Source organism: Macaca thibetana, chromosome 8 (genome assembly GCF_024542745.1).
Source record: "Macaca thibetana thibetana isolate TM-01 chromosome 8, ASM2454274v1, whole genome shotgun sequence".
Taxonomy (NCBI): domain Eukaryota; kingdom Metazoa; phylum Chordata; class Mammalia; order Primates; family Cercopithecidae; genus Macaca; species Macaca thibetana.
The window spans coordinates 74582840-74608703 of record NC_065585.1 but is presented as its reverse complement, the minus strand read 5'-3'; the positions used below and the strand labels follow the sequence as shown (position 1 = coordinate 74608703).

The following is a 25864-nucleotide window of genomic DNA, read 5'->3' as shown; positions in this document are numbered from 1 at the left end:
TTTTTCAAAAGTCACAGAATGTCTATAATATTTAAATTTATAGAGGTCTTTTTACATTTTGTATCTATTGATTTGTTTGAGTCAGGCTCAGAGGCTTTCAAATATATAAATAAAAATATATATGCACTTGTAGACATTGACACAAACAGATACATCCATACACACTCTCACACAAGATAGACACCGTCTATGCACACACACTTACTTCGGTCATTCTTAAAGTAAGACCTGCACTCAGAGAAAAGGAGGTACCTGAGCTGAGGGCCTGGAAGGTACTGTGCTGGACTTGGGGACTCCTCACAGGCCCCAACTGTCCTCCCAGGTTTCCTATCATTCCCTGGTTAGCCAGATTCATCTGGGAGCCATGCAAAGAGCTGTGAGAGAGGAGCTGTGACCCAACACTGGGGGACACTGGGGAGAAAGGACTGGTGAAAGGTGGTGGGGATGTAAGTCCAGTACCGTAGTTTGGAGGAAATGGAAACTGCTGTGCATTTGCCTGGGGAATCCGAGGGTTGCTCATAGTTGCTGGCATACCACTAGGAGCCACCATGCTTGGTGTCATATTCAACCCTTGTCCTCTCATCATCAAAGTTCGTTGCTGAACTTGCTGTTGCTGATGCATCTGTCTCTGTCGAAGATGCTGGTTCAGAATTTCCCTCTGTCTCTGGGCCAGCATCTGTGCATTAATAGGTGCCTGAAATCAGGGGTGATACATGGAGGAAAATGTTTGGGACAGACACATATTAAAAAACAAAGTGAATATTATAGACCGGCTAACAAATGGTACTATCATCTGTAAAATTATTTGGAAAAAAATTACATGAAAGGAATAACTCAGTTGAACAACTGGTGATTGAGAACGTGAGCTTCTAAGTTCTAAAGACACGATTATTCTGAAGCTTTGCTATGACTTAGCAGAGTTAAGTTTGATGCTAATATCAATTATATCATTTTGTAAGGACACAATTAACTAAAGGATCTCAAAAGAACACAGTCCTTTCTATAAGAAGACTGTAATATAAACCCTGAGGATGGTAGCATAGAGTCTCATTCAAGGGACTTTGAAGTCTATAGAGAAATAAAATCACTGGGACAAAAAGTGACGTGGTGCACTTCAGAAAAGGCTGAACAGAGGCAGAAGGAAAAGGGGGAGAGTGGGGAGAGTGCCTGATAAGAATGCACAGAGACCAAGTCAGAGGTGGAGGGTGGATAGGGAGGAAAGGCGGGATGGATGAAGGGAAGGGTTCCTGGTGCTTGCTGTCAGCGAGAGGCATGAGGCTGCTAAGATACCATTGATCCTCATTTATGAATTCCACATTTCCGAAGTTGCCTACTCAGTAAAATTTATTTGTAACCCCCAAATCAATACTCATGCCACTGTCATGGTCATTCGTAGACATGAGCACAGTGGTAAAACATTTCAGATATGCAATGTGCACATTTCCAGCTGAGGTTGAACAAGGCAACACTTTGCCTTCTGGTTTCAGCTGTCATACTGTAAACAAGCGTCCTCTTTGTGGTCTATTTGGTGCCAAGATTTTTGCATTTTTTGCTTTTCCTGTTGGTGATTTTGTTGCTTAAACTGGCTCCCAGGCATGGTACTGCAGTGCTCTCTAGTGTTCCTAAGCGCAAGAGGTGGTGATGTGCCTTCTGGAGAAAATAGGTGTGCCAGATAAGCAAGCACCATTCAGGCCTGAGTTACAGTGAGTTCTTTTTTTTTTTTTTTTTTTTTTTTTTTTTTTTTTTTGAGACGGAGTCTCGCTCTGTCGCCCAGGCTGGAGTGCAGTGGCGCGATCTCGGCTCACTGCAAGCTCCGCCTCCCGGGTTCACGCCATTCTCCTGCCTCAGCCTCCCGAGTAGCTGGGACTACAGGCGCCCACAACTGCGCCCAGCTAATTTTTTGTATTTTTAGTAGAGACGGGGTTTCACTGTGGTCTCGATCTCCTGACCTTGTGATCCGCCCGCCTCGGCCTCCCAAAGTGCTGGGATTACAGGCGTGAGCCACCGCGCCCGGCACAGTGAGTTCTTTAAACAGAAACACACAAAAAACAAGGTTATGTGTTGACTGGATGATGACAATGTTGTGACCAGAGGTTTGCAGGAACTCAACCCTGTATTCTTCCTAAGAGCAATAGTTTAGTGTTCTCTAATTCAGTGTTTGCAGTAACTTTATGTAGCACAACTTCTTAGAATAACAAGAATTGACTATACCTGGCAATAAAAATGGCAGTGATTAGAAGGGAAAAATGTAACATACTAGTAGGTAACTGGGTGACAGTACAGGGCCAGTGTGCTGATCTGGATCCACATCTACTAAGTTAACTTTCTTCAGAGAGGAAGAAATGACAAAAGTAGCTGCATGCATACAATGATAATAGCTGGTATGCTGCCTTACCTGTGTTGGTACTCCAGGCCTCAGAGTCAAGTTCACATTGGAAACATTGCTGATTTGATTCATAAGTGGCTGGCGATTCTAAATACATACAAACAGGATGAATACATTTTAAGAACAGAATACATTTTACTTTAAGTTTCCCAAGTAACTGCCCTCCCCAACCCAGTATCTGTACGTTGTTGGACAGCTGTGCCATCTCACATCATCTTCCCCACATCCTCCACCCAGCACCCCTAGCTTCCCAGGTGCCACTGAAGAACAGACCTGCTGTGCTTGGAGGCGATGCTGAAGTTGAAGTCTCAGTTGATTTGGCTGGTTCTGCACTAGGCCCGTGGGCCTGAGGCCCGGTCTGGGCTGCATACGGAGTGTGGCATAACTAGGTCGCTGTCCCATGGTGTGAAAGTTTGGATCTTGCATGGGAGAATAGCTACCCTGGGCCATTTGTGCCTGAGACGCATACTGCTGTGGGAAAACAGGCGCCTTCTGCTCCAGCATGATGTTGGAATCCTGACTTGAGAACTGTTCTGGATCTACTGCTTGGCTCTGCAGAGAAAGTCCCAAATAACAAACAAATAAATTAAACCATAAAAACAGCAGAGTCAGTATGAGGCTGTTTTCTCTCGCTGTCATACATTTGAAGCTTTTTATACTTTTTAATATTACACTTACTACACAAAGGTACCTTTAGCTTGACTCCACTTATCTTTCTAGAAAATGGCTCTGCTCACAGTTCTGGTTACACAAGGACAGAAGCGGGGGTCACACTGGACTCCCAGCAGCACTTCTTCCAAGGGAAGGGGAAAAATGCGCCAGGACTACAGAATGCCTTCTACCCACTCCACCAATCATATTGGCCTGGACTTTCACATGCAAATATCCCCCGGCAGTGTTATGCTTTTTGATTGATTATTCATACCTGTAGAGTTCATTTTGATTAGATAACCTCTTTGGCACCTGACTGGAATCAGCAGATACAGTGTGGGGTACTGACCATCATTATCCTGATTTTATAGCTAACAAAAATGAGACTTAAAGATATGAAGTGAATTGCAACAAGCCCTATTCAGCTAGTATGTGGTGGGGGTCCATTTCAGTTTGTGATTTGGGATCTGAGCCTCTCACCAGTGTGACGCGCTGCCTATTACCTACTTTACTGTTTTCTGTGCCTGTCAGGATTCCCTACATGCCCCACATTTTGCCATCATCCTCTCATTACCTACTAGACATGGTTTATGTGTCTGTCACTCCTGACTTTTTTTTTTTTTGAGACGGCGTTTTGCTCTTGTTGTCCAGGCTAGAGTGTAACGGTGTGATCTCGGCTCACCGCAACCTCCGTCTCCCAGGTTCAAGTGATTCTCCTGCCTCAGCCTCCCGAGCAGCTGGGATTACAGGCATGTGCCACTACGCCCAGCTAATTTTGTACTTTTAGTAGAGACAGGGTTTCTCCATGTTGGTCAGGCTGGTCTCGAACTCCCAACCTCAGGTGATCTGCCCGTCACAGCCTCCCAAAGTGCTGGGAATACAGGCGTGAGCCACGGCGCCCAGCTACTCCTGACTTCTTAGGGCTAACCTATCTACCTGGGTCAGAATGGGACAGGCGAACAAACCCAGAACTTCCCCGGGCTCCAGGACACCTCAGACTGAGGTGGCCCTGAATGTTTATGTGCCGAGGGGAAAGGTGGACCTGGCTGATTCTCCTTTTCCTTCTACTTCTAGGAGTAACTGCTACAAACTTAATGGTGTACAGGAAGAAAAGGCTCTAGCAACAAATAAAGTCTTTCAAGCTTTCCGTTTTTTGTTTTTTGTTTTTGAGGCAAAGTCTTGCTTTGTTGTCAGGCTGGAGTGCAGTGGCGCGATCTCGGCTCACTGCAACCACCGATTCCCCGGTTCGAGCAATTCTCCTGCCTCAGCCTCCTGAGTAGCTGGGATTACAGGCGCGTGCCACCATGCCCAGCTAATTTTTGTATTTTTAGTAGAGACGGGGGTTTCACCACGTTGGCCAGGATGGTCTTGATCTCTTGACCTCGTGATCCACCCACCTCGACCTCTCAAAGTGCTGGGATTACAGGAGTGAGCCAACGCGCCTGGCCTCAAGTTTTCTTTAGCTCAGTGGTGTCCTAGGCCTTCTTGAAAACCGTCTACCCATGTAGTGCTGGAGCCGCCCGGAGCCCTGAGCTCTGATCAGCACAGCCCTAGGGCCAGCCTGTGATAGCCAGGGGCCCACTGCCCTCCCTGTGTTAATTCTAAACATGGGGATGGAGCCTAAGCAGAGGAAACCATTCATTGCTGAATTACTGCTCTAACTACACACACAAAACTATCTCAGAACTTAAACATGAATATGAATAATTTGCATTCTATACTTCCCTCAACTCTACCTAATAATCATATTTCTATAATTCAGTTTCATGACAATGTTATAATGATGGTGGATTTGATGAAACAAAATAGAAATAACAGAAATGAGTGAAAAACGGACTAAAAATATTAAATGACACGACACCTGTTTTGATAACATTACAAGTCACTCAGCAACTCCACAGATCACATTTTAAAATGTCACTTAGACAAACTCAAGGATAAAATAGTACTGAGTGCTAAATTCTAACTATCACTGAAGACAAAGCAAACCAGTCACACAGGAAATATTTAAACTCCATTTTCCTTTCTTAATTTATTTTAGGTTATATCATGTAACCTCAAGTCATTTCTTTCCATTCTGCTGTTTTCAATATGAATTTATAAGTCATAACTCCCACCTGTGTCTGCTCAACTGTGGGAATTATGATAAGACTAATTTTAATGTTTCAGAGAATTCTCCAATGACTCTGCATCGCCTTTCTCTCAGAAAGATGATGACACGTCATATGGCCAAGTAGTAGACTGGACACTGGCAGGTACTTTTTGACAGTAAGAAATAAAGATGATTCATGCTAAGCAAGGAGGAAAACAGTAACTAGAATGAGATGGTTTTTCTGGGTTACTCTTTACACAGTAAGCCAGGCTGCACTGCTTCACACAAAGTTAGCTGTGCAGCCACTTCAGATAGTGTTTTGTTCTTTCAAGGGACTGTGTTAGGTTATTTATTATATCATTGCTATCAGGTACTCTAAAAGCAGGGACTTACTTTTTTATAGTAATCAACTAATTACTTGGAAAAAGAAAGCTAAATAAGCTCACTAAGATTAGTTAACTTTTTTATATTCCCATTTGCGCTTAAATATCCCCAAAATTATGGTGGGCTAAACCATAAGTGAAAGGAACTGTAGCTAGGACTATAGGTGTGTGCCACCACAACTGGTTGCTACATTTTATTTTTTTGGTAGAGACAGGGTTTCATTATGTTGCCCAGGCTGGAGTGTAGTAGCTTTTCACAGGGACAATCATTGCACAGTACATCCTTGAACTCCTGGACTCAACCATAAGTGAAAGGTTGAGCCCACCATTTTTAAAGGTAAAAATGATCAAAGAGTTGCAGCTACCTGTAAAATGACTTCTGCTAACTTGTGTATGTGGAAAGTATTCTTTTAGCACAAACAGCTTCCTATCACTGGCCCACAGGTGTGAAATGAATGCAGTGGTCACGACTACAGACACTCACACCGGCTGGAAGCCCAGGGGGAAGCGTCCTAGGTCACAAGGCAGCAATGTGCTGTTTGTGGTTTCTCTGTATCTTGTGTGTCCTTCCCTATCAGCAAGGATGGACACCAGGTGAACTGGACTTGAGTTTGTGTCTTTCTGCTAACTTGAACTGTATGCAAAGCTCATTCTCAGTGCTCTCCATTCTCAGGCAAAAGTTTACAGGGCCAGCCTGTTTTGAGGTAAAAAAACAGTATATTCTAAAAAGCAGACTGTGGAGTAACTGTAAACAGCAAACGGACACCTCTGTGCCCATGAGAACGCTTGGCCCCCACCTGCTGCCCTTCTGCGCATACCTGGCTGACCAGTTCAGGTATTCCCAAGGCTCTGTCAATCTCCTCCAGGCCATCAAAATTCCGCAAGGCCAGATAGAGCTGGTCCAGAAGAGCTCCCTCATCACTCGGAGACTCAGCTGCAGGATGTGGACACAGCAAGTCATCTGGAGAACTGCCAAACGGCTGCCTGTAAAGACAGAAATGTTATCTTGGGCCAGTGGAAAAGCTAGTTGATTAGAGAACAAATTTTTTATCTCAAAGGTGAAAGTATCAATTGACTTCCAGGGTCGTTGCAACAAACTACCGTACCAACTCAACAGAACGAAAGGATAGTCTGAAATATTCGATACACTTTATTCAGTGCCCAATACAGGCCAGACACAAATCTAGACATTTAAGGTATGATTTTTATTTCTATTGGTCTCACTTCACGGCTTGCAAAGCTGAGGCTTGGTGAGGTGAGGTCCACATGGATCTGTGCAAGTCCAGGGCTCACCAACCTACACTGACTGCTCAAGCATGTAAATATTTACTTGGCATTGAAGCAACCAAAGGACTTTTCTGCACTTTAGTAGGAATCACTGATTGACTTAAGATTCTTACTCTACAGGAAGCTGTGATGACCCACTTGGGAGAGACAGAGAACTAGAGGCATCAGAGCTGCATTAATTTTCTTGAACTCAGCTGCAGCTAGATTAAATTTGGCTGGGCTGATAGAAAATTTCTTAGTCATGCACAAGCAGGCCTTGAAAACACGTATTTTTCTCTGAGACAGGGTCTCACTTCATTGCCCAGGCTGGAGTGCAGTGGTATGATCATGGCTTACTGCAGCCTCGACCTCCCGGGCTTAGGTGATCCTCCCACTTCAGCATCCAAGTAGCTGGGACTACAGGCACGCACCATCACGCCTGGCTAATTTTTTGTATTTTTTGTAGAGATGGTGTTTCGCCATGTTACTCAGGCTGGTCTCGAACTCCTGAGCTCAAGCGATCCACCCACTTCGGTCTCCCTAAGTGCTGGGATAACAGGTGTGGGTTACCACACCTGGCCTGAAAACATTAAAACCCTCAAGAAGCGTATCTGTTAGCCTTCCTGCATTAGGTACATAAGGAAAGTGGATCATGAACATGCAAATTATATTTGTTATTATATAAGATAATTGGTGATAAAATCAGAACACTAAACTCTAGATTACATGGTACATACAACTCCTATACATTTAAATTAACTGTCAGAGTAGAGGAGGGGTGTGTGTGTGTGTGTGTGTGTGTGTGTGTGTAAGTGTGTGTAGTGATGCCACCATGGCTTACTGGGCTCAAGTGATCCTCTGGCCTCACCCTCCTGAGTAGCTAGGACTATAGGTGTATGCCACCACAACTGGCTGCTGCATTTTTTTTTTCTGGTAGACAGGGTTTCATGATGTTGCCCAGGCTGGAGTGCAGTAGCTTTTCACAGGCACAATTATTGCACACTACATCCTTGAACTCCTGGGCTAAAGGAATCCTTCTACCTCAGCCTCCTGAGTAGCTGGGACTACAGATGTGATGTGTGCCACCAAGCTTGGCTAATTTTTATAAATTTTTTGTAGAGATGGGGTCTTGCTACATTGCCCAGGCTGGTCTTGAACTCCTGGACTCAAGCAATCCTCCCACCTTGGCCTCCCAAGTGCTGGGATAACAGGCGTGAGCCACCACATCTAGCCTAGAGGAGGCTTTTAAAAAAGAGCTTCTGAGTTGCCTGAATACTAAAATGGAAAATGCTATTTGTACTTTACCAAAAGTCTATTTTGTACTCTTAGAGTCACTACATGATGTTTTGGAGAAAATAAACTTTTATAGATTAAAAAACAAACAAAAAGTTTATAGATGAGCAAACTCATTCTTAAGCAAGTGAGAATAAACTTATCAAGAAATGAAGTTACCTATTAACACAGTTCAATACGCCATGTGGTTTTTAAATGCTCTAATATGCTATTTTGGCTTAGAATCCTGAAACACTGAAGTACTAGCACTGAACCAATAATTAATTTCAAATGGTCATAAAGGAATGCATTAATAACAATGTATTCTATCTACTCACCTCTAGTAACTTGGAAATTGTCCAGCTGAGGGTCCCTGGAGGCCACTCCTCACCTGTTTCCCTGACTTCCTGGCTGCAGGAGCTCCTTGTATTTCTAAGGGACCCACCCAGACCCCTGAGAGGCAGGTGCTCTTCCCACTCCTGCCCCTTTCTTGTCACTACGGGGCTTCACAAAGTCACACATGCTGGGAGCTTGCTGACTCTTTCCTCCTGCTTCTCTACAGCCCACACTCTCCTAGAACTTTCTTAAACCAAACGTGATCAGACTGCTCCACTACTGCTACACTTAGGGAGGGGGAGGAAGAAGCAGATGCAGAAAAGCAGTCAGGAGAGGGAGAAACCACTTAACTGTCTGCCATGATAGCAAAGAGGGAAGGAGATTCCTCAATGAGGAGAGGCCAACAAACATGAATGTGGCAGGAGTTCCATGAAACAGTTCAAATTAGTCAAGAGTAATGTCAGCTAGTTACCAAATTCTCTTAGGCAGCGACCTCATTTCCTAAAAATACTAGTTAAGTTAGGCATTAAAGGATTTTCTTTGCCTAGATTTTGTCATTTTCAACTTGTTTCTTTGGAAGCTGCATTCATATGCAACCCTCCCATCCCAAATGTATTCAGTGATGGCAGGCTCGTGTGAAATCTAATGCATGCAGGTGGCACAAGCAGACTTTCCAGCCTCACATCTGGCGGAAACCCACTGTCAGAAGGAGGCAGGCACTGTCTCGTGCCTTTGTAAGACCACTCCACCCTGACAGACCAGCAATACAGCCAAATGCGTGTTAACAAACAACTAAAACAATCATTTGAATTTAAACAATTTCCTACATCATAAAATCACTTTTTGTTATATGCTTTTCTTTTTCAATTAAAAAAACCCCAAATGAATGCAGAGATTAAAAAGTTAAAACAGTGCATCCAGGCTGTCCCATTTTGGTCAAGGTCCTCTTCAACACAAGCTGGGACTCTCAGGACACTTTGCCAACAACTTTCCTGCTTGCATGATATCTCTGATTCTAATACGATGCTCTCAGGTTCCCATTCCCAAAGCACACTTTACTGAGCAAACAGGCCCTCCTCAGAATTCTTATGTGGTTCTTCAGCTCTCCCAGGAAAATGCCCCTGGAATGCGGTGGTAGTGGTGGTAGAATTCAAGGACACATGCCTTTGATAACGCCTAACCTTCCGAAACTTAATGTTCATGCCTTCCCTGTGAGCCCCAGCTATCAGGGGCAGCTGATCTTTCTCCAAAAGATGCTACACATACCACCAGAAAACCAAGACCTTGTCATTTACCCCATCCTTCCCATACGCTTCTCCAGCTGAGGGTCTACTTTCCATTGGGGCGCCACCCATCTCCTCACAGACCGCCCCGCTTTCTCCTCTTAGCATTAAACCACTTACTGTGCTATGCTGAATTGATACTAACAATTTATGTTAAAAACACAACTTCACACCATGCTCACAAGGGGCAAGCATTGCATCCTCTACCTCTTTTTGGCTCAGTGCTTGAACATAAACACAGTATACGTGCAGTAAGTTTCTAGTGGATGAAAACAAAAGGTTCCTGATTTGACTGAGCTACAATACATTAAAAACCACTTTTATATTCAGAAATACATACTGTCTTGTGGCTTGGTGTTACAAATTTGGGCATATCATGAGTGGTATCACTTCCCTTAGAGATGTCATAATATGCTTGCTAACAGAAAAAAATACTGATCCAGACTCCCAATCCCAACTTTATAAATGGCCACTAACACAATGAAGAAATTATTTTCCTACATTTTGGGCAATTATATATAGTTACAACCTGGATAGTATCTGACAGATAAATACAATAAATATAATATTAAGATGAGAATGGAATTCAGAGTAATAAAGGGAAAAATAACACAGGCCCCAGGCTGGTGCAAAATAATAGGTAATAAACAAGCAGAGAAGAGATCCTGATATCAACAGAAATCCCATACCTTAAAGTCTACAAGTTTATTTATGGACTAGTAGGTCATTAAGTATGGGAATAAGAAGGAGAATTAGGTCAAATTCTCAGCATCTGTTTGAGAAACCATAACATTACCATTTCTTCACTTTTCAAAAGTATTTTCAAAATTCTGCAAAAAAGCAGCAGCCACTGAATGATGAGAAATAGTCAACAAAAGAAACCTTACTTACAGATACATTTCAAACAGGAGAAAGTCAAATTAAAATTGTGAACTTGGGCCTGGCACGGTGGCTCACACCTGTAATCCCAGCACTTTGGGAGGCTGAGGCAGGTGGATTACCTGAGGTCAGGAGTTCGAGACCAGCCTGGCCAACATGACAAAAGCCTGTCTCTACCATAAATACAAAAATTAGCTGGGCGCCTGTAATCCCAGCTACTTGGGAGGCTGAGGCAGAAGAATCACTTGAACCCAGGAGGTGGAGGTTGCAGTGAGCCGAGATCACGCCACTGCACTCCAGCCTGGGCAGCAAAGTGAGACTCTGTATCAAAACAAAAATTGTGAACTTAATGCAAAAGGAAGTCCTTCATGAAAGACAGCTATTGTATTTCAAGAGAAAACCCCTTTAATAAAACCAACAGAAATCTTTAAAAAGTCATCTATAAATTTTGAGTATATTATAAAGAACTCTTTTATATACCAGATGAATGAAGGAAAAAAAAAAACCCATAATGGAACTAAAAGTGGAAATTAGCTATAAATAAATGAATATGTGAATGTTACAGATTTAAGGGCTAAACTACTATCTTTTTGAAATGTGTACATAAACTAAGGCTGGATTCATCAAACATTAAAAAGCCTGTTCCTAAACATTAACTGTGATGCTTATAAAGGGGATTTTTAAAAAGCACTGCTCTTCTTTTATTTCAAAAGAGAGACATAGTTAGAACTTTTATTACCCATTACTTCTGAATTTCTATGACAATAAGATTACCATAAAGCTGGTCGTAAGTTTCTTCCACACTGAATTATTTAAAATAAAAATGTGAGAGTGGCTAGAAAAACTGAAATAACTTTAAAGGTAATGAAAATGTTTTGTTTTGTCCACACAGTGCTTATGCAAAAAACCTAACTGATGGCAACGGAAACGACATGCTAGGGCAGTGCTGAGTCACAGACACTTGCACAGCAAACTTAACATGCTGACTCTATTACTGGACCAAGTATAATTCTGGACTTGCTTCCTTTTTTTTTTTTTTTTTGAGATGGAGTTTCGCTCCTGTTGCCCAGGCTGGAGTGCAATGGTGCGATCTCGGCTCACTGCAACCTCTGCCTTCCGGGTTCAAGTGATTCTCCTGTCTCAGCTTCCCGAGTATCTGGGATTACAGGCATGCGCCACCATACCTGGCTAATTTTTTGTATTTTTAGTAGAGACAGGGTTTCTCCATGTTGGTCAGGCTGGTCTCAAACTCCCAACCTCAGGTGATCTACCCGTCTCAACCTCCCAAAGTGCTGGGATTACAGGTGTGAGCCACCGCGCCCGGCTCCATTTTTGTTTTAACAGCGCTCTCCTCCTATTTGGGCAACACTAAAAATCCTAATTTTGGGCCTAGTTCTTCCTAAAAATTAATCTTTGACATTTCATCCAAAAACAACTATCAGGTGGTGGATTTAATTATTATACATTTGTCCTGTGTTATATTTAACTTTCCATGGAAATGGGTGGGTTTCTAACATATCAAATAAACATATCTAGAAATAGCCTACCATTCACTGACATCATGAAATCAGAATCAAAGAACAAGAGGGACTGTGAGAAACCACCATCTCCAAGTACGACAGCAGTTCCGAGATCAACAGCAATGGCTATCTACCTGGGGCGCGCTTCCCTGTCTACACAGCACGCGCCTCCCACTGCCCTTGGCAGCCAGTTTGGGATGAGCCACGCCGCCTGCCTGAGGTTCTTCCTCTGTCACCCAATGCCTCAATTCTACTCACAGCAGTCCTTACTCTGGGTCTGTGATGTGCAGCTTTTACCAGCTGAACTGGCTTCCTGTCATCTCTGCCATCTGAAATCAGACCTTTTCTTCAAGACTCTGAAGCCTTCTCCAAGCATCCTGGTTGGATAATCTTCTGAAACGTGGCTTATGATTTTTATACTGCACACTACCTCAATATTACAGTTATCAGCATACATATTTTATTTTCCATCTAATTTGTAACTTCTTTAAAGGCATGTCCTAGGTCATACTGATTTCTGGATTCACCCTTCCCCTTCGTGCACTGCGTAGTAGATAATATAGTCCAAATAAACCAAAACTGGTCAGGCACCAGCTACTCAAAAGGAAAAGATTAATTTCTGGACAGGTATAAAATAACTGGCTACCCTAGGTGCTCAGGACTCACCTGTTTTGGCTGGCAAAAGATGCCTGGTCTATAGGCAGGATGCTTTCAGGCCATGGGGCAGTCTGATTTGGAGGAGCTTGTTGCTGGCTATACTGAGGTCCCCCCATGTTCATCTCTAATTCAGATGGCCCTAGAAACGGAGAAGAAAAAAATCTTACATCTTTAATCAAGGAAGCATTTATTTCTGCTATGTAATATAAAGTGAAATGTCTGGTTTATGAAAAAGGGAAAACACAGAAGCAGTAATAATTAACTAGGTGAAAATAAGAAGATAAAATTCTGATTCTGAAATAGAAGTCAGTAAATATGAAGGCCATTTCAGAGAATATCTAGACAAGCAGTTCTAAACCTTTAGCATTTAAGACTCTAAATACTCAAAAAGTTTTTGTTCGTGCGCGTTACATCTTATTGATATTTACTATATTGGAAATTGAAATTGAGAAATGTAGATTCATTTAAAAATCACAATAAATGAATTATATGTTAATATAAAAGATTTTTTTTCTAGATCCAAGTAAGTGGAATAAATAAGATTTTTGAATGCAAAATTAAAAAAATTCTTTTATTGGCATTGTTTTACATTTCTGCAAATAGCTTTAATGCCTGGGTTAATGGAATAGAGTGAAATCTTGTTTTTGCATTTCACCTGCTGTGATATCATATAGCATGTAAAATTTCTGGAAAACTCTACCATACGCTTGGGCGATAGTAAGAGTGAAGAAGGCAACAGTGTTTTAGGATTAGTATGAAAATAGTTTGGGCCTTGCAGACACTTCCTGACTGGGAATCAGGGTGCTGGACCATGTTTCTAGGAAGCATGTCGAGACTGCTGGCTCCTGAACGTCGACTAACTGTACTTCAGCTGGCTCCCTTACCAGAGCAAGAGCAGAGCAGAAAGGAGGCCCAGACAACCCACACATGCTCTTTCTCCGAAGTTCTTTGAAAGGCTTTAAAGCCAATGGATGAGATGAGCTTTTAAAAATTATATTATCGGCCGGGCGCAGTGGCTCACGCCTGTAATCCCAGCACTTTGGGAGGCTGAGACGAGCGGATCACGAGGTCAGGAGATCGAGACCATCCTGGCTAACCCGGTGGAACCCCGTCTTTACTAAAAATACAAAAAAATTAGCCGGGCGTAGTGGCGGGCGCCTGTAGTCCCAGCTACTTGGGAGGCTGAGGCAGGAGAATGGCATGAACCTGGGAGGCGGAGCTTGCAGTGAGCCGAGATCGTGCCACCGCACTCCAGCCTGGGCAGTCGACTGAGCAAGACTCCGTCTCAAAAAAAAAAAAAAATATATATATATATATTATCATCATTATCTGTAGACCTGTATTCCATTCCAAAAGATAATTTTCTGTTGAATTCATGGCTTTTGGAATTTACTAAAAATCAGAGAAACTCAGCTATACAATAAAGCTTATAGAACTGTATTTCCAGCTCAAGAGCCAGATGCTCTTCAATGAAGACTGAGAATAAATTACATTTCTGGATATAAGGTACTATTATGATTTTTAATCAATAAATATTTTTAAATTTCTCATTTAATTTTGCATAGAAATCGGTTTTTAGCGTTTTTCATGCTGTCAAATTATACAAATTTATGTTTGAGAACCACTCATTAAGTACATTCAATGTAGTAAGGCAATGTAAATGCCATCTCTGAGAAACAGTAAGCCAAAATATACTGAACAATTAAATAGGTAAGAAAACTAATGCCAAGTTAGGATGAAAATTCTATACTTTGTTCTACACTTTGTCTTGTCAAAACAACCCTGGCATCTTTTTTTTTTTTTTTTTTTTTTTTTTTTTGAGAAGGAGTCTCACTCTGTTGCCCAGGCTGGAGTACTGGTGTGATCACAGCTCACTGCAACCTCTGCCTCCTGGGTTTAAGCAATTCCCCTGATTCAGCCTCCTGAGTAGCTGGGACCACAGGTGTGTGCCACCACGCCTGGCTAACTTTTGTATTTTTAGTAGATATGGGGTTTCACCATGTTGGCCAGGCTGGTTTTGAACTCCTGACCTCAGGTGATCTGCCTGCCTCAGCCTCCCACAGTGCCTGGCATCTTTTTTTGAATTATTTAGCTCTTCCTCATTGTGCAGTATCTAAGTATATGAAAAGAACATAAACATTAACTTATTGGAATTATGCTAATGTACAAGAGGAGGGCTAACATGGCAATGATAAAGGACATAATCTCAAGTATGAGTTGTACAGACCACTGATTTTTAAAATATAACAGCTTTATTGAAAGATAATTCATATAACATACACTTCACCTATTTAAAGTGTACAATGAGTTTTAGTATATTCAGAGTTATACAACCATCACCACAATCAACTTCAGAACACTTTCATTCCACCAAAAAGAAACCCATTACTCATTAGGAGTCACTCCCCACTTCCTATCTGAGCCCCTCCCCTCAACTCCTGGCCCTAGGTAACCACTACTTTACTTTCTGTCTCTACAGATTTGTCATTCTGGGGACATTTCATATAAATGGTATCATATAATGTATCAGACCATCAATTTTAATAATATGTGAACTGTCTCCAAATAGAATTCTAGCAATCCTCACATTCTGTGAGATGTTCTGTAAGACCTTGTAACCTTCAGTGAGGGCCTGGGAGAGTCTGATTTACCAATCTAGGTGGTGGCCCAGGAATCTCCATTTTAAGTTCCCGATGTTGTTCTGATGATCACACAGCATTAGAAACCACTGCTGTACCACCGAACTATTATTATTATTTGTTTCTGAGACGGAGTCTTGCTCTGTTGCCCAGGCTTGACTGCAGTGGTGTCATCTTGGCTCAAGGCACCCTCCACCTCCTGAGTTCAAGTGATTCTCCTGCCTCAGCATTCTGAGTAGTTGGGATTACAGGTGCCGACCACCACGCCCAGCTAATTTTTGTAATTTTAGTAGAGATGGGGTTTCACCATGTTGGCCAGGCTGGTCTCGAACTACTGACCTCAAGTGATACTCCTACCTTGGCCTCCCAAAGTGCTGGGATTACAAGCGTGAGCCACTGCGCCCTGCCTATTTCTTTATTAATAGTGTGACGTTATAATTCACTTCTCCCCCAAAGTTGAAATTAGGTAATTTAATAAAAATAAAACATCTCAAAGGTAGTTGGTTCTCTTATATAACCTTTGAGATTCTGATTCCATACAGAGTTCCAGCAAAATCTCACTTATGGCAGCTTCAGGGGAGGATTATCTAAAATGCACATAAGAAGCATGTCTTGAAAGAACTTATGGAGCTGATCCTCTTGTCTAAGAGAGCATAAAAGTTAAAAGCAAACAGCACTAGAGCCGCCTTACCTATATTCATGACCTGAGACTGAAGCGTCTGTCTTTGGCCAGGCTGGCTGCTGGGCCTCATGGGGATGCTGGCCGCTGGGTTCCGAATCATACCTCCTTGGACTGGCCGGTTCATGGCACTGGTGGTAGCAGCACAGGTGACTCTCACAGCCGAACTCTGTGGTGCCCATTCTCCAGATGGCATGGTAGGCCGAGAAGCACTGCTACCAATCATTCCTGCATGCAAGCCAAAGAAAACTGAGAGATGCAGTAACTGAAAACATATTTAGCATGTATGAACACCAGATGATCTTAGCCTACAAAATAATCATTCTGTAATTCACACTTATCCAATAGCTAATGTTCTCATTGGCCAGATGTGGGCCCTTGGCTAAGAAATAAGAATTGGCAATTACTACACAGTTTTCATAACATGGACTTGCCACTCTTTACAGTTCAGAAAAGCTGTTAAAATTGTTCCCATTTGTACTTAGAAACAGGTGCCGTGGCGTGTGGATAACCCCAACTTCCTTCCTCAGGAAGTGAATCACATTAGCTGATATACACGTCAACGCTTTACTTTCCAAAAGGGAGGTAGAGGCTAAGAGGAACAAGGTAAAAACTGATAATCAATACTCTCATTATAAACGATAATCATAGAAGATATCTTGAAGTCTACATGAGACTTTATCCTCAAATCTCCTTCAGGGTATACTTCAAAACTGATCAAGAGTAGCCTCTAAGTAATGGAGAAATTATAGATCTTTCTGATAATTACTGTAGTTCTTCATAGCCAAGACAAGGGAGTTCCTTGCCTTGTATCCACTGTATTCCTGACTATACAGACCTAGAATGGGTTAGGACAGATTTGTAAAAATCCCTTCCTTTTTGAGGTGTTAAGAGTTATCTGACCACACATAAGAGCGTAATGCTCCTAAGCAGGACTGTGTTTGCGCTGTCCTGGCCTGGCCCCCAGGATGCTGATAATGGTCAAACATTTGCTAAGACTTGATATTCTAAAGGGGGAACTCTTCAAATGAGGTCTCTTCATTTTGAAGTGTTTAATGATGGATACATAAAGGTACTGCTTTCAAATATATGGCTGCTTTCATTTTCTTTAATTACGATAAACAACTAAAAATGGGGTATATTTAACAAATGAACATGCATTGTGGGCGTTTCTTCACTTCTGAAATGAGAATGTGCTGTGACGATGATTAAGGGTGAAAGGCAGTCAGTTAGATTTTAAAAAGTTAAGAGGCCAGGCACGGTGGCTCATGTCTGTAATCCCAGCACTTAGGGAGGCTGAGGTGGGCAGACTGTTTGAGCCCAGGAATTCGAGGTCAGCCTGGGCAACATGGCGAAGCCTCGTCTCTATAAAAAATATAAAAATTAGCTGGGCGTGGTGGCAGATGCCTGTAGTCCCAGTTACTCGGGAGGCTGAGGCGGGAGGATTACTTGAGTCTGGGAGGTTGAGGCTGTGTTGAGCCGTGATTGCGCCACTGCACTCCAGCCTGGGTGACAAAGTAAGACTCTGTCTCAAAACTAAAATAAAAAGTTAGAAGGGTATTCTATTAACACATATTTTAAAAAACATTTTAAAATTAGATTTGAACTATAGAAAAATATTATGGGAAAAAGGGATTTTATTTTTTAAAAAATCTGTTATCTAAATAATATGACAAGTTTATAGAAAGTCTAGAAAGCAAAAAAGAGAATGATCCATAATTCAACAATAGTACTGCAATGATAACTGGGAAAGTCCCTCTCAATCTGTGTTTTTTTTTTTGAGATGGATTCTCGCTCTGTCGTCCAGGCTGGAGTGCAGTGGCGCGATCTTGGCTCACTACAACCTCCGCCCCCTGAGTTCAAGCGATTCTCCTGCCTCAGCATCCTGAGTAGCTGGGATTACAGGTACATGCCACCATGCCCATTTAATTTTTGTATTTTTAGTAGAGATGAGGTTTCACCATGTTTGTCAGGATGGTCTCGAACTTCTGACCTCGTCATCCACCTGCCTCGGCCTCCCAAAGTGCTGGGATTACAGGGGTGAGCCACCATGCTTGGACCAGTCTATGCTTTTTTAAACAGCGTGAGGGTATTGTATGATCTTCACAGCCTGGACACCAGTGCTCTCTCAGCTGCTGGGATTTTAATACAGGCCTATTCTCAAATTCCTGCAGATTCCTAGAAGAACTCATATCTTCTTATATTTTGCTGGTAAGCCTTAGTAAGTCATGGCTCCTTTTTCTCTTATAGAACTTTACATAGATCAATATTTTATTTATCTTAAATTTTAAATTAATCTTTATTTACTGAATATTTAATGAAATGAATATGACTGACTATATAATTAGTGAAGCGGTCAGTGAACGACACACGTGGCAGGCACCCAATAAATATTTGTTGAAGGAATAAGTTACCTTAATACAGCACAGTTCACAGTTCCCATGAATTCCTTACAAACAACAGAAAGTTAAAAATCTATGTCTTCCCCTTAAATTGAATTCTTATATTCAGTTAACTGTCTAAACGGCACTCAGTATGTATACAGGGATACAGGCTTGACTAAAAATAAAATACCAAGAGTTAAAACACCTACCACTATAAATTCTTCTTAAAAGATTTCTTTCTATGCCTTTGTTTCTAGTGACTCATTGAGACTAAGAAAGCAAGCTACAAACTGTGAGCAGCTCTGCATTAGAAAACCCAGCATCCTGCTATATCCATAATAAAAATATGTTACAGGGTACAGGATGTGGATGTGGTGGCAACAGCAATCAACGCTACTGCAACGACTTCCAATCTGAACTGGATGTAAGCTTGGGAATATAATGGCCACTGAGATAGTGACTATTACCTAGGAAATGTGCCTACGCAAATTGCTGGACACCTGAAATTAGAGCAGATCAATGCCCATACCGGATCACAAGCAACTTCCTACATCTTCAAAAGGGAGCCAGGGACCATATCTGAAAGCTATTAGGCCAGGCATATTACTGTTTAAAGTTCTTTATTTTTAATTAGTTCTTTTTGGAATAAGAATTTTATCACCTAGAAGTATAAAAGGTTGGTTGAATTTTAAGCTCTTATTCTGAAATTCTCCAAACACAAATAATCAATCCATAAGAAGTTTTGGGGGTATCAGTAAATTATCCCTGGAATAATTTTATATATACCCTGCAATGCCTAGAACAGTAACTGGGATAGAAGTGAAATAAGTCTCAGCTATAGGATTAATGGTTGGAAACCTCATAAAAGTAACAATCACAGAATTAAATGGTTAGCTCACTGGAAAGGCTTTCCCATATGCCATTCTCACAGTGAAAATCTGTAGAATTTTCTCACTTTCAGATGTTTTCTAACATAAAAAGTTCACTTGAAAAATTCTACTAGTTTAATGTGGATAAATATACCATTAAATAACCCACCAATAAAGTAACAGTGCATTTGAGCCCTTACCTGTGCTATTGTTCCCTAAATTTCCTTGATTTCCTATCATCCCTTGATTACCCATCATTCCTGGCTGAGGTATCACTGAGTAGGGACTACTGTTTCTGATTGGTGGGAAAGGTCCAGCACCAGTTGGGCTTTGCAATGTGATGTCAAGTGGTAAATTCTGGTTTGGCAATAACCTGCCCAGTTGCCCTGGTCGTGGGTTATTAAAAGCTAAGGAGAAAACAAATGAAAATTGAAGGTTAATATAGGATAATGGAAAATAATATTAACAGTAGTGTTTAGGGACAATGTCTGTAAAATGACAAAGGTATGCACGTCAGAGACCAACTACCTAGACAAAAGACAAAATCACAGACAAAAAACACATGCAGCACCCCAAAGCATAGATGTGTGATCTAATCAACCGGTCTCTAATTCTTGACGATCTTGCAAAACAAAACAAAACAAAACAAAACAAACACATATATATTATTTACCATATACCTTCCTCACCAATAGTAATATTCATTCATTCATTCATTCATTCATTCATTCATTCTCTCTCTCTCTCTCTTTTTTTTTATTCTGAGACAGAGTTTTGCTCTCCTTGCCCAAGCTGGAGTGCAATGGCGCGATCTCGGCTCAGTACAACCTCCACCTCCCAGGTTCAAGAGATTCTCCTGCCTCAGCCTCCCGAGTAGCTGGATTACAGGTGTGCACTACCACGCTTGGCTAATTTTTTTTTTTTTTTTTTTTTTTTGAGACGGAGTCTTTCTCTGTCACGAGACTTGAGTGCAGTGGCGCGATCTCGGCTCACTGCAACCGCTGCCTCTAGGGTTCAAATGATTCTCTTGCCTTAGCCGCCCGCCTAGCTGGGACTATAGTCGCGCCACCATGCCCATCTAATTTTTGTATTTTTAGTAGAGACGGGGTTTCACCATGTTGGCCGGGATGTTCTCGATCTCTTGACCTTGTGACCTGCCTGCTTCCGCCTCCCAAAGTGCTGGGATTACAGGCCTGAGCTACTGTGCCCGGCCGTTTTTTGTTTTTTTTTTTTTTTTTTTAAATACACGGTCTTGCTCTGTTGCCCCAGCTGGAGTGTAGCAGCACAGTCGTAGTTAACTACAGCTTTTAACTCCTGGGTTTAAGAGATCTTCTTGCCTCAGCCTTCTGAGTAGCTAGGACTACAGGTAAGTACCACCAGGCCTGGCTAATTTTAAAATTGTTTTGTAGAGACAGTGTCACACTATATTGCCTAAGGTGGTCTCAAACTTCTTGCCTCAAGTGATCCTCCTGCCTTGGCCTCCCAAAGTGCTGGGATTACAGGCATGAGCCACCATGTCTGGCTCCCAATAGTAATTTCAAATATATAACTGTATTTGCTAATTAAACCAATTTTTTTCATGTTATAATATTCAAACTTAGGAGTACTGCTTTCTCACAGCTATGAAGCTATAAACATCTCTTACATACATCACCAAACCTATACATATGTGGTTTGGAGAGTATCACTTCTTAACTGGGCTTTCCTAGGATTAGAATTAGATTAAAAGTGGTTACTCTCATTAGAAGTTTAAAAATTTAAGTGTGAACTCTGTTGCCTAAAGCAGTATTAAATTAAAACTGTAGGGCCCTGCTTACTTTTCAAAGTACAGCTTCTTTAAATTCTAGACACATTTGGATTTGATACGATTTTTATAGCTAGTTGACAAGAATTTATTGTGTACTAAGGACTAGACCAGCATCACGTTGACAACCTATAATTTGTTAACATTATTAAATTTAAAATACTAAGATATTACAAATTATAGCAACTTATTACATAATATCAAGTACTTTATTTTTCCTGAATTATATAAACAGTCTGAAATAGCATATTTAAAAGAAAAAATTCTTAACCATCAATGACAAAAATAAAATATTTTTAAAAATTAGGGCTGAGAATAGAAATTATGTGCATGCTTAATCATGACTTCCTCAGGTTTGGTTATCAGGTTGCCATCAATAATTTAAATACCATCAGGAGCTACAGAAAGAAGAGAAACGGTGAATTCTACATAGTCCTTCATTACCTCCCCTAGGGCTAATAAGCATAGACTGCCTAGTGTGTTTCTTTTTTTTTTGAGACTGAGTTTCGCTCTGGTTGTCCAGGCTGGAGTGTAATGGCAGGATCTTAGCTCACTGCAACCTCCAACTTCTGGGTTCAAGCGATTCTCCTGCCTCAGCCTCCCGAGTAGCTGGGATTATAGGCGCCCACCATCATGCCCAGCAAATTTTTTGTATTTCTAGTAGAGATAGGGTTTCACCATGTTGGCCAGGCTGGTCTCGAACTCCTGACCTCAGGTGATCCACCTGCCTCGACCTCCCCAAGAGCTGGGATTACAAGCATGTGCAACCGTGCCCAGCCTGTCTAGTGTTTCTTACCCAGTTCTCAACTCTTTGACTTCATGATCTCCCATGATCCACAATTAACTCTCCATTGCCTAAGAAAGAGTGAGGTTTGAGAAGTCACATGCAAATCTTTCTTGTGTGTGTGTGTGTGTGTGTGTGTTTTTGAGATGGAGTCTTGCTCTGTCCCCCAGGCTGGAGTACAGTGGCGCAATCTCAGACCGCTGCAACCTCCACCTCCTGGGTTCAACCAATTCTCCTGCCTCAGCCTCCCAAGCAACTGGGATTACAGGCGCCTGCAACCATGCCCAGCCCAAACTCATCTTTCATTTTTCCTATTTCAGAATGGTCAGAAATCACTTGAGAAAAGACCTAGTAATTAAAGACGTTCTATGATTTGACTGATGGTTGCCATTTTTGATCTGAGAACAAATGCCAGGTATTGGCTCAAATTGTATCTGAAAAGCAAAAATCATTGTTTTGCCCATTTAACGCTGAAGAGGTTATCTATCTTTCATAAATTATGGCCTTGCTACACAACAGATACTTTCTTCCATTCAAAACTATCAGACAACTTCAGGTATTAATCAAGTTTGTAAACTGAGTGTTCACAGTAAATAACGAGTTTATCTTAAGCTTACAAAACTTTAAAATGAAAAGATAAAAGATGTTTTTTCTAAACAGACAATTTAACTTAGAATACATTTAGAAACATAAAGTTCCACGTCAAGTGATGTTTATATGAAGATGCCTAAGATAGGGCAAGATTTTTAATGTGTGTAGCCCTTTCATGTATAATAAATACTTTGAGTAGAATATTTTATTATTTTTTTTCAAATTTATTTTTTGTTACTTCCAGCTGAGCAGTTTGGGAGAGTAGAATATTTTAAAATAGTGTATTATCCCTAAAAAAGTCAGCATAGCTCCCAAATGTTCTATATTTCAGTATTTCATTGTCTATTAAACACAAAAAATCCAGGATAAACTCCATGTCTGAAGGTAGTCACTGAAATGAAGGGAAATATGACAATCAGTTGAAGAACTTCATCAATGTAGGTCAGTCTCCCTGTCCAGTGCTGATTAAATTAACCCACAAGAGAATGTGAGAGAACCATGCTCAGGAGGATCCATTTTGAATACTGTTTCAAAAGACCAAGACAGTAGATGGTGCTATTTGATCACAAAAACCTTAAAGTGACTAAGCTGGTTGCATCAGACTTCAATAATCCCTGTTTTTGATAGTGATTATATGGAAATTTCTTGGCATAACCAGTCATTTCTCATACTCACTGCTCTGTGAAATTCGCAGTGCTGTTTTCTGGGCTCCAACAGGTGTGACAGGGCTGTTTTCAGCTGTGAGTTGCATGAGGTCATTGATGATGGCTTGCTTGTCAACTGATCCAGCAGGGGCGCCTGGCCTCGTGTCTGGGAATAGCTGTGGTAATTGACTATTCTGCAAATCATCCAAAATCTCCTCCAAGTTGTCCAGCTCACTGCCAGGCTGTAGTTGACAAACAGAAGAGTTTACCTACTCTTTAGAATAGACACCACAAGCCCATTTGCAATCATTGACCTAACTGCCTAAAATAGGTAGATTCATGCATACCTCAGGCCTAACATATAATTGATCATCTTTAAAAAAATTAAGTTACCAAAGGACAAGTAATTTAATCTTTTGGTCCTCAATTTCTTCATCTATAAAAAGAGATGGCTGAATTAGAAAGAAAGCTCTCGTTCAGCATTGTGATTCATTGGCAATTTATAAATTCTCCTCTATTTTATGCTTATCATTCAATTAATTATGAGAATGTAGATTTCCAATTAATTATGAATAGACTATGACTTACGGTCCAGGTCTAGGTTTTATCGTCAAAAATCCCTAAGAAATAACAACAACAAAAGGGAAAAAAACTGGCATATAATGTAATGCAAATTTGCACCCAATCAGTATTTAATAAATGGTCATTTCCTTTCAGGATTTTCTTTTTTTTTTTTTTAATCTTTAAAAGAACACAGGGGTGGGGAGAGAGAAGCAAAGTAAGCTTGAAGTAACCATGAACTAAGCACTGCCTTTTCAATTTAAGTGGTCCTTTTTTTCTGTTTGGACTTTCAATTTTGGATGACAATGGCTTTCCCAGTCATTTGCCAGGTTAGGTGACAAAGGTAGGGAAGCAGGATAAAAACTGGTTGCCCCCAAAGACAGCACTATTAGTCTAATTATACAGAAGCTATGATTTTTTTTTTTTTTTTTCTGAGAAAGGGTCTTGCTCTGTCACCCAGACTGGCATGCAGCAGCACAAACATTCATCCTCATAGCCTTGATCTCCTGGGCTTACGTGATCCTGCCACCTTAGCCTCTTTAGCAGCTGGGACCACAGGCATGCACCACCATGTCTGGCTAATTTTTTGGTTTTTTTTTTTTTTTTTTAGAGATGGGGGTCTCATTTTGTTGCCCAGGATGGTCTCTGAGCTCAAGTAATTCCCCCGCCTCAGCTTCCCAAAGTGCTGGGATTACAGGAGAGAGCCACTGTGCCTATCCACAGAAGTCATAAAAAATGTTTTCAAGGTTTCTCTTCCATTAAAAAAACCAAAATTCAAGCATTAACATAAGCTAAGTATCACCACTATTTCACACTTAATACTTTTCTTCTATGAAGCTAAACTGGAATTTATTCTAGATTTTACAGATATTCTTTTAAATATAACCAATCTACGTGGCAGATATTTAAAATCAGATAGTGCATGCTAGGATTGCTTTCTAGTGCAGAAAGTAGTATGAACGATTTTTCTTGACGTGCAGGTGGAAAACATAAGTTAGTTTCCTCAGTCATTGGACTTTGAATCCTTTACCACAACTATTCCTTTCACCTACACTGGCAAATCAAATGAAATACATGGCGTACATCTGATAATGAGTTACACTTAAAGCAGGATGGCTTACATTTTTATCTTACATACAATTCTTCCCCATGCAGAGGTTGGATATGCTAAGATTTCTGCAACTTGCAGCAAATGTAACATCCATAATAGATGTTTTTTGATTGGATTTATTTCTCAAGTTAGGAAGAACAGAATGAAGTGACATTTTATTTTATTCTTCTCAGAGACAACTAGCTTAGCAATAACTGGGAGATCCATTTTCCTAACGCATTGTTAGAGCAATTATAAGACCATTTTTTAGTTAGTTTAGCCACTCAATTCTAACAAAAGAGGGAGGTATCAAATACAGGGGAATTAGTTATTAGTTAGCTGGGTTTCAAAGTTAGCATCCTAAAATAGAGACAGTCACAGACAGGCCAAATGATCCTTAAAGCTCTGTAGGAAGGCACCACACTGACTGTCTCCTCCAACGGCAATAGTTTCCTCCAGAGCAGCAGCAAATTACTATTTCTTTGGCTGAGTCCTAAGTGAAGTAGTTTATGTAGGGGCCATGCTGCATTTTAAAAGCCCATAGGTACATGTTCATACTATTAGAGCCACAAGGGAACCAAAACCCAGCAAAGTCATGTCACCCACCTCATGATCACTCCACTACGGCATGTATTCATTGAGTTCAGTGGTGGGCAAAACTGCTCCTACTACTGAAATAACCATTTAATAACCATCTGTTCTTCCAGGAACATAAAACTGACTTTATGTACTTCGAATACATGTGTAAAGCTGACTCCACTATAATCTTCTTTATCATGTTTTGCTGAATGCATAAGGTATAAACTGATACTCTCAGTATAAACATGTATTGCCCTCCAAGGACAGCGCCTGGAACTAAGTAATGGGCACTGAGTCAACACGATGAATTCTTTTAATCATATTAACACATAATTTAAAAAATCTTCCCCAAATCAGTAATTTTTTCATAGGAATTCCTATAATTTCCATTACTTTTTCAGAAAATGTTTCATAAAAATGTGTGGTAAATTTCCTTATACTTGTCATGTAGATCAGAAAAAGGCTCTAACAAACTGAGGTTATATCTGCTCTATGAAACCCAGTTTCCCTACTAC

The 25864-nt window shown here is 41.0% G+C and overlaps 1 protein-coding gene across 17 annotated transcripts in view; it reads right to left on the bottom strand.

Moving 5' to 3' along the window:
- Window positions 1–25864, bottom strand: part of NCOA2 (nuclear receptor coactivator 2) — a 297264-nt gene that overhangs the window by 16591 nt on the left and 254809 nt on the right. For 15 of the 17 annotated variants that reach the window (XM_050801540.1, XM_050801542.1, XM_050801536.1 and 12 more), the window contains 8 exons: window positions 23151–23361; window positions 19497–19703; window positions 16056–16271; window positions 12735–12864; window positions 6331–6496; window positions 2660–2938; window positions 2396–2473; window positions 460–694 (listed from right to left, as the gene is read on the bottom strand). In XM_050801540.1, coding sequence (XP_050657497.1) covers window positions 460–694; window positions 2396–2473; window positions 2660–2938; window positions 6331–6496; window positions 12735–12864; window positions 16056–16271; window positions 19497–19703; window positions 23151–23361 — 1522 coding nt within the window. The remainder of the gene's footprint in view (window positions 1–459; window positions 695–2395; window positions 2474–2659; window positions 2939–6330; window positions 6497–12734; window positions 12865–16055; window positions 16272–19496; window positions 19704–23150; window positions 23362–25864) is intronic. The other 2 variants (XM_050801549.1, XM_050801550.1) reach the window with 1 other exon arrangement.